Genomic DNA, 10,214 nt, shown 5'->3' on the forward strand with positions numbered 1-10,214 from the left:
TTTTTTTTTTAGATAAGCATAAAATGGAACTTTTTGAGACTTTTGAATTGAAGAGTATATTAACAAAAACGTACGCTGTATATTGATAAGACAGCCTGTGATATGGCGGGTGTTTCAAATGTCAATACGGTAAACATTTTGTTTAAATCAATAGTATAAATAAATGAAGCTTTAATATGTTCTGTACTATATAAGAAGAAACGATTTGCCCTAGCCAAAAGCACACGTGGAGCAAATGGCATGCTAGTCCCACGTAATTCATTTGTGCGCGCGCGCGTTGTGGAAACTGAGAATCAGTTTGTCCGTTATGGTGTCCTGATCGCTCATTTTTCATCTCGACATTTGACAGAGTAAAGATGCGATAGCAGCGACATTGTAATAAGTCAAAATAAAACGAGCGATAATCTGAATTCGCCGGGGCGAGCACAGAAATTCTATCTATCAGGCATACGTTCCAATTTAAATAATGGCCGCCATAACGGAATATCGGTGTGGTGGAGTGAGCCGGTAAAGTAATTATTTCGGCAGCTAATGCATAACAAACTAATTTAGCTGTTATAGCTTTATTCCTACAAGAAGAGTTGAATAAACGTTTTATTGATTGTAATTTGCAATTGATATTGTTTACGAATATTGTATTTTATGAACATACCCAAATTTAATTAGCAGTAATGTGATTTGCTTTGGTTGACAGTGATGTGGTTAAAACCCTGAAAGAAACCAGGTAAAAAGCGGAAAGTTAAAATAATGCTTAGATTTAGAAGCAAACTTTCTAATTTGATGTTTATTTAAACGTTGGTAGAGACATAAGGGATAAATCTTTTTATTTGGCATAATAAATAAATAAATAAATAAACATACAAATAAATAAATGAATAAATAAATAAGTAAATAAATAAATAAATAAATAAATAAATAAATAATAGAAAGAAGAAAAGAAATACTTAGTGGCTAAATATTTACTCATGGCTGGTGAGAATAATATTGACTCACTGAAAAGTGTTGATTTTAGGAAACCACTCACTACTCCCAACCATTATACAATTGTCCTTCATTAATACTGCCATGTATACCATAAGAATGGTCACTCTCAGCTATTGTTCAATTACTTAGTATAATCCACATTTGTCGTGCATTTCATGCAATCTCTTATGTTCGGAAATGGTGGATACTCGACTGTTTTTATTCATAACACGTTTTCATTTCATATATACATATATAAAACACTAATCTTAAAGAAAAATATTAACAAAATAAAAACAAATTTTCGAATTTCTTGTGAGAAACGATTCTTCCAAGTATTACAGTGACTGTAATCGGGCAGTAAGTAATGTACATGTACTAGTATATTTGTTCCATAGTTTTGTCATCACAGCTATACCCATCAGAACCGGTGAGCAAGTCATTCAAATTATTATATTAATTGTATGGGTGATATGCAAATTACGTTGTACAACATTTTGTCATCACTCATACCGTCTTTCTTTCTTTTATGAAGTCATGACACTTATTTATGACATTGTTTACATCTGATATTTTGTACTCAGCAGTCCTATCATGCTCGTCCGGCCATCTTGAATGTGGCGCGTGTAAGTCACGAGCCGCACATGCGCATAATAAACCAAAATAAAGAATGAAGAAAGTATTTTGCATAATGATGATATTGTTCTAACAAATCAAATAAGGAAGGGACTATTCATTAGATTTGACAATATGAAAATTTATTGGGTTTTTGTCGGAAAATTGCGGAATCTTTGCAGGTGTTCGCCAGAAATCACGAGAATTCACAGAGACTCCCTAATCCGTTATCTGTACAATTGTTTGTGTTGGAATCAAATTGAATTTGCTCGCGTGCCGGGGCGAACTTCGTCAATGGCGAAATTCCAGCTCATTTCAAGCAAAAAAGACTGTGGTTTAACTCTCCGGGGAGTGTTCCATATTCTTTTGTGCTCTCTTGGTCTCATAAAGGAGACATTTATCTCATTAGCGTAAATAAAATCACTTAATACGCTTCTTCTTTAGTTAACTAAACTCCAAAGATAAGATCCTTGGCCGTCAATAATGTTCCTACTGTCTCCTCTTCGTGCGTAGAAATATCATTATTAACGGACGATAGAGAATCATTCCTCTATAAAGCAACTCTTGCATGGGCCCTATCTGATGCCAAAATCCAATTTTCTAACTGTCAAATATCAACACTATTGTAGACGGGAAAAGTGAAGAGAGAAATTAAACACGCCGGGAACACGGACTTCTTCCTTCCGATGTTGATTGCTCGTAATATAGTCCGGTGATCGGCGGAGTGATTTTTGAGTTTATAGACATTTCGAGACGTAATCGATCAACACCATATTTATCTTATGAGCTATAAAACAACATTTCCTGCGGAAGGGTGTAATGCATCTATGCCTTATTTATTACCATTTGTGAGTAATTGGTGCCCAGTCCATCAGACCGTTTCTAAATATATGTTAACTGTGTTTGGTAAAGGAAATACATGAATATATCTTTTGATAGCTTTGTTTAATATGAAAGGTCTGAATTGGTCAAGAACAACACACGATACATATACACTGTAATATGAATGAAATTTAAGCACAATTAAAATGACGTCTTAGAGTTTATCTGGTTTTTATTTGGTCAATATCTTTTTGTTTTAAACAAAGCATATATGATAATTCTCATTAATTTGGACAAAAGTGAAAAAAAATATAACACAAATTAAACCTGATGCAATTAAATGAATGCAAAATTGTGGCAGGTTTCACAAATAATACAGTTAATCGAAAAAAATGTATTCTAAATTTACACAAAAGTTACAATTACAGAAACATAAGTTAATTATAAATCACATGTATAATATAAATATATGTATATATATATAATATTTCAAGACAATGAAACATTTTATGATCACAGATATTATTCATTATCAGAGCTGAAACGGAAACTAATATGTTGTTTACGTCACTTTTCATACCACGTCGATTATTTATTAACTTTCAAAATAAACATATAAGTACACATACTGCAGTAATCTTTTTAATTTGTCCATCCTCCAACGGATGTTATCAAAAATTGTGTCAGATATGAACAATTTTGAATGCTACTTTATAATATATATGTTTAAATTATAAAAAAGCATAACATATGGTCAAATTATTACTATAATTATCAAGTTATTTTTGAAGTTTTTGGACAAAGTATTATTTCAAAAGTTTATGGATTATATATTTACAATTGAAATAATTGTTGGTTTTTGTTTAAATTCAGCGCTTAGTAATGTATACATGTATATAGTATACATGCAGTTTAGAAAATTAAAACATGTTCAAAGTCATCCGAGTGAATATTAAAACAAACATTACATTTAAAATATACATAATGTAATATAATTGTCAGAATTTTACGGACGTTGAAGTACACATGTTTCTAAATTATCACGTTTCAGCTCTGTTGAGTAGTAGTGTACATGTTTTTGAGTCATGTATGTATGTTATGTACATTATTTTGGTCATGCACATATACGACTATATATTATTTACATGTATTTGAGTCATGCACGTGCACATATTTGAGTAATGGACATGTATATAAGGCAATATCAAGAACATTGTCTCAGAAAGCGGACTAGAAGAACATTACAATATCAGAACTGCTTTTTGGCAATCTCACTTGTTATATAAGCATTCCGTGTTTTAATTTTTCTCAATCGAGAACCCATTTCATATTTTATCTTTTCATATAGCGTTAACGATCGCATGAAATGTCCAGCATGCATGCATCACAATAAGCCAAGTTCTAAAAATAACAAACAAAACAGATCAGTCCCGAACAGTTTTTGAAGTTCAAGACTGTTGAAAAGTGACCGTGGTGTTCAGTAATACATGGCTTTCCCGCGGCGCCAACGCTTATAACGACACAGCCTCGTTTCCATCTATGATGTTCGTTTTCTCGTCAAATGATCCCGCTTCAAGCGGAGTGATACAGAAAAAATATCACTTCATTGAAGTTTGAATATTTGGATTAAAATTGAACTATATTCAATAGTATGTCCCAATATGTGGAGTAGGTGGCATCGGTGCGGAATGATGTGTCATGTGGGGACTGGAAATATTCTGATAAAATGAACAACTCCCGTTTGATGGCGACCAATAACTTGACGGTGGCGGGAACAAACTTGGCGATGACGTCATTGGAGTGTGCGCATTTAAGTAGTTGAATTTAGAATTGTGATGATAGCTCGACATAAACAAGTCTTGTTGGTATTTATACGCTGCCGGGTCTGGCGCACTTGGCTGCATTGCTTGTGCTAGTCCAGCGAAATCAAATTTGTATGCGTACCTCTTTCCATGTACTTTGGTCATAATGTTTTTATCATAGTAATATCTTAGTGCACGGCTTAGTTTATCATAGTTCATATTTGGCTTGCTTTTTCTCTCACCCCATCTCCTCGCAACTTCGTCAGGATCCACGAGTTTAAATTCCCCATTCGTACCTTCCCATAATATACAGTTTACATTACCGCTGTCGGAAAGTAGTTCTAAAAGAAACTGCCATAATTGTATTTGTCCGCTACCTGAAGAAAAAACAAAAAGAAAAAATACACAACGTGAATTAAAGCATCAAATATTACCCCTGAAATAAAATCCTTGCACACAATGGGAAAGAAAGAGTCCCAATACAATTGACATAAGAAAATTGTTCCTGGAGGCATCATTATTCATTTTTTGAAGAGCTACTTCAGCATTCAGCAATCATTTCAAGAACTTGTCAAATATTCCATTAGTCAATTGTGAATTATTTTCTTTCCTTGGAAATTTACGCTCAATTATATCGATGGAATAATCATCATGATTATGGGGAGTAATCATTAAATCCTATTTCCGGAAATGGTCGGCATGACGCCATATTGGATGTCTCAGTGTAAGAATAATTTACGTAATGTTCCCGGAATATTAAGATATTTCGCCGCCAAAAAATCCCGCCATTAAGTTAAGACAATTTCCGAAGAAAAAAATCTATAGCTCACGGGCAATAAAACTGTTCATGATATTTCCATGATATATATTCTTAAATGTAAGAGAATCCATTTTGTGTATTCAGGGTCTATTGTCGTCAACAATAAGTTCAAAATTTAATTTTAGACTTAAAAAAAAGAAGAGTTTTAGTCGTCGCATTATTATAAATGAACTTTGCTGCTACAGAAGCATAGATGAAAAAGTTTATTCTGATAACTTTGCAAAATTGATTTCAGAAAAATATAAAACATTAAACGTCCAAAGTTGAAGAATTCGGAACCTGATAAATTTCATATCCTGTTAGATTATTTTGTTGACATTTTTTCATATATTCTAATATATAAACAAGTTGGCTGACATTAATGCTTAGTTTCGATAAACAACAACAACAAAAGAGAAGAATAAGATGAATCAATTCGCACTAGATTAATTCGATATAACCGCACTTCGCCACCCTGGTGAGAGGTTATTATAACAATTTCTACACGAATCAAATATCGGGGATTACCATTTTATATGAAAAATGTAGAAACATGGTCATGTAAATGATTTTAAAGTGGCAATTATGGTATGAAAGACCGTTATCACGGAAACAAGGTCTGTACGTGGCATTTCAACAGTGTACTTGATATTGAAAATTGACAAATATGAGAGAAGGCTTTTGAAGCGGCACGATTCTGTAATAATGTCGGATAGTTTATCCGGGTAGTTATTTTAAATGAGATCGACGGTTAAAACATTGAATAAGGGTCTTATCACAACATTCACGTGACAGTGAAAGTTTCAAATATAAAAGAACAATAAATGTTTGATCGATTTACGACTGTACTTCTATCGTGATTGAATTTTATCATCAGTCTTTGAATGTAATCACATCAATATTTTATGCTAATTTGGTAAATTAGAATTCATATTTTCTTCATTTAATGACTGTCAATTTTTATCTGTCTTGTATCAGTCTTTATTTGATTTTATTTGTAATTTAGAAAATTTCTAAGTACATACTGTTTTATAATTATTATCTTTTATAATTATTGTTATCATTTTTAATGTTTAAGAAATTTCAATTTTGACTGCAATATTTAATTTTAAAATCCCAATTTATGAAGAATTAAACGAAATTGCACTGCATTAATATGACAAATAAATAAATAATCAAATAATAGACAAATAATTTTCTGGATAAAGTATGAGATGGTCAAAATAATACTACAAAATAATTCTTATTAAATTAGATCCAGCATAACAAATTGAGTTATTAAAATTTTAGAAACGTGTAATTAAATTATTTTAAAATGAAAGTAAATTTTTGATCACATAGCTACAGTAAGAATAATAAATAAATCGGAAACACCCGATGCTTACCTTGGGGTCTCCATGGTGAATTTCCGGATTCTAATGAAGGTTTACCCAATGCCGACAAAGGACTGTGGGGATGGGGATAACCTGAAATAATTAAAAAAAACAAACGATTTTATAAAAATCCAAGAAAACATGTTATTTAGTCATCTAAAATAAGAAGTTTTTGTAAGCTCGACAACACCTACATCAAACATATCAAATAAGTGTAGAACAACGAAATTACTTTAGGACTAACAAATTCTGTAGGCAGGACAATAGTTATAATGATTACGGTGTTTGCCATTTCGTTATCGAAAAGACATCCCATTTGTCAAGTAAGTCACATTGATACAATTGATTTTCTTGTACATGTGATGAGAGAGAAAAGTATGAACAAAACATACATGTACTTGTTTCACAATATAGAAGGTAATGATAGGTTTCAGCATAATGAATTATATGATATGATAAGAGCAACAAAACAAGTCTAGTTCTCGATATTCTAACGAACACAGGTTGCGTGCAATCCGCCAATAAAAACGGCAATATGATAACGACAATATTTTGAACGTTATGCACGCGCACGGCGATGCGGAAATAATGTTTGTGAACATAAGTTATAGCAGTTACTGGTCAGTAATGGCCAATGATAGGATAATTAGACTGATAATCAGCAAGAATCTCTGCAAATAGTCGCGCATTAATTTGCTTGGCGGTGGTCAGTAACGTTTTCTTTCCATTGTTAATTATTACAAATCACGAAATATGTGTGTACACTTTCTACTTAAATGGTTTTAATTCAACTATATCTTTTTTTTTTTGAAATTATTTGAAATAAGCAATATACTAAAGATTTCATCCGAGTAAAATAAAAACATCAACAATTGAAGGAAGTATCGTAATCTACTAAAGATGATAATTTTAAAATGACCCGAGAGTTTCTTGAGTATAAATATTAGATGTTTTCATTGTGTTATATATATATATATGATAAATTGTAAGTGCTGTAAGAAACGAAAACACACAAAGAAAATACAGAAATAGGCTGAGAAATAGAAATATAAAAGTGAAAATTATATGTACATAAGCTGCATTTAAATACACGTTTTTTTTCACTAAATAAACGTTATTAGTGAACTATTTCGTTATGTTCAATCTGTATAAAACATGAATTGATATGAAAAAGAATAATCATTTTCTTTCAATTTATATTGTGTTCAAAATGCATAATGACAAAAATATTCTAATAACCATTTACCAATTAAAAACATGTAAAAAAACGTTCCAGAAAAATGGTATTTTGAATATATTATATCACTTCATTCAAATACTGTTGCTTAATTCTTGTCAAATACATAATAAAATACAATTTGTTAACATATTCAGAACAGAAAAGATACTTTCTTTCTGTTCTGTAAACATTATCAAGCTCATGTGTATTCTCAAAGTATGAACATTTTAGCATTTCATCTCATACGAACGAACACCAAACAAACAAACAAACAAACAAACAAACAAACAAACAAACAAACAAACAAAAACCCCAAGATAGTTTATGCATTCCAGGTTGAAATCATCGTTCTGTTTTATTTGATATGTAAGTCACGATTAAATTAGGCACAGTCTGAGGAAATAACTTCAATTTTCTTCTCGCTCTCTCGCAATTTCTGTACTGAATTATAGCTTGTGCTGTAGTATCAGTATTAGTTTAATAATTATTATCTTTAGAATCAATGACAATCAAACGTCATTACATTTTTTTCTTGTATTTTGTAAGCAACACGTTCACGCACTAAGCTTTAAGTAAGTAAGTTAATATATGTATGTATTATTAACCGAACGTATAAACCTTGTATCAAAATTATCTAGTCTATCATTTTCTGCCATGTTTGACTTAATGTCGAATATTTCAAGATTTGAATTAGTAATATTTTTTTACAAATTTTTTCACAAATGCTGACCTTTATAGATACAGATAAGATACCGATGATAAAATAACGTGTATAAAAATCACGCAGACGACAGATATTTTCTTTGTTCATTTTTCTCAAGTAGATCTGTGTTTCTGTGGGGTTTTTTTCTTTTACACTTCATGCACTTATATCATATAATTAGCAATGATCGTTTTATTCTAATACTCAGTTAACCGTTTAAAATTTTGAATCTTTATAAGAAGATAGTATTACTGAAATTCAAACCGTTCGGCCCAACCTCTTAGTCTGCTTGAATTGTATTGCCTACCAAAAACTCTAATCTTCATCTTCATAAGTCTTAATACAACATGAATAAATCATTACCTTTTGTTATATTTTATCCCATTGGTTTTAGCATACGGAACGAAATAAATAAACTTTAAAACTGAGTAATTTATTTAAAAAAACAAAACCGTCCCGGTTGTTATCATTTTGAATTAGCAGACGACAAAGCGCGTTCTTTTGAAGAAGTGATATATCTAAGCATTACTCACCTTGATGGATCTGTGAGCCAGGACTTTGAGGGGTCCATGCAGTCTTCCCGTATGAAGGATCTGAAATATGTACCGAAAGTTAAAAACTTTGTTTGAATTATTATTTTATCTTAATAAATATTTTTTGAATGTTACGATAACTTTTTTCTTTTTTATTTGTTGCTCAATAAATAAGAATGTCACATTTTGTTCAAGTACTATTCGTCTTGAATAATGTTTATATGAAAGAAAAAAAACTAAATAAAAAAGAACTTACTTTTTATGCTACTTTGCATACAGTCATATAGATTAAAAATAAGTAACATTTATTTACGTATGTCCAATTAATTAAGTAAATAAATCAAACATGAGAAAAAGGTCCCCCAAAGTATGCTTATAAAGGCTTTGCAGCTGTTCAAAGTAATGAAAGGTTTGGTCTATGTAATGTGCAAGTACTGTTGAAAAAATAAAGTAAAATTTTAGAAAAATATAAAAATGTAACATTTTTCCGAACGCATTATATCGTCAAGACAAGGACCTGAATACAAAATGTTTTAATTAAATAGAAATTATCTTATATCAATTTATCATTTTGTTAATTTAGCGTAATGTAAAAAAATAATCTAATTTCACAAATTAATATTGAAAATATTAAAACTCTTTCGGAAATGTTAAAGTCAATTATATTGAGTATGTTATTATATTTTTTTATTTTCCCAAGAAGGGGCCTATACAAAGAAATAAACTTACCCGGAAACATCATTCCGGAAAAGCCGGTGAAACTACAGGCTCTGTAATAGTCCGGCTGTTTTATTCCTTGCATTGTTTTCAAAAATTATATTTGTCTATCTCTGAATGTTTCTTTCCTGTTTACTATGTTTTCCGCTTCCACTCAATTTTCCCCTTCCTCGTTTGATTTTGTGAGTATTTCCACTATTATCTTTTTCACCGGTGTTGTTTCCGATCTGAAAGTCGGTAATTTCCGAGACGGAACGCTGAACTGCCGGTTACAAGAACTTTTGTGAATTTGGGAAGGAAATCGCGTAACGCTCATTTTAGAACCAGTTCCGATAAACTCCTACATTACGACAGCAAATATCTATTGATTATTATTATTAAACATTTCATTACAATTGCTGAAATGAATCCGAGAACCAGCCTCTGTAGCATTTTTGTCCAATCAGAGTGGATATAAATCGATAGGGCGGACTCTCTGTAAAATGGAGGATGGCGTTGGAATCGATCGAAAATTGTGGTTGAAAGAATGACTCCAAAATATTCTAAAAGGTTTTAAGCAAATGTTTGAATGGAATAATGTGACATTATTCTGATTTTCTGACATGTATTTGCAATATTTACACTCATTTTCTTGTTTAATTATCGGAATAAACAAATAGTTCTTTAAA

The 10,214-nt window shown here is 31.2% G+C and overlaps 1 protein-coding gene across 1 annotated transcript; it reads right to left on the reverse strand.

The window, feature by feature from the left end:
• Window positions 1–2,630: 2,630 nt before the first annotated feature.
• LOC132734756 (transcriptional regulator ERG homolog) lies at window positions 2,631–9,911 on the reverse strand. The gene is made up of 4 exons (XM_060721602.1): window positions 9,559–9,911; window positions 8,830–8,889; window positions 6,387–6,467; window positions 2,631–4,579 (listed from the first exon to the last, which is right to left on the reverse strand). The coding sequence occupies exons 1-4, from the start codon at window positions 9,629–9,631 to the stop codon at window positions 4,044–4,046; spliced, it is 750 nt and encodes a 249-aa protein (XP_060577585.1). The 5' UTR covers window positions 9,632–9,911; the 3' UTR covers window positions 2,631–4,043.
• Between the last annotated feature and the right edge of the window lie 303 nt (window positions 9,912–10,214).

Source organism: Ruditapes philippinarum, unplaced genomic scaffold, assembly GCF_026571515.1.
Source record: "Ruditapes philippinarum isolate M1 unplaced genomic scaffold, ASM2657151v2 ctg3287_1_1_1_1, whole genome shotgun sequence".
Classification (NCBI taxonomy): Eukaryota; Metazoa; Mollusca; class Bivalvia; order Venerida; family Veneridae; genus Ruditapes; species Ruditapes philippinarum.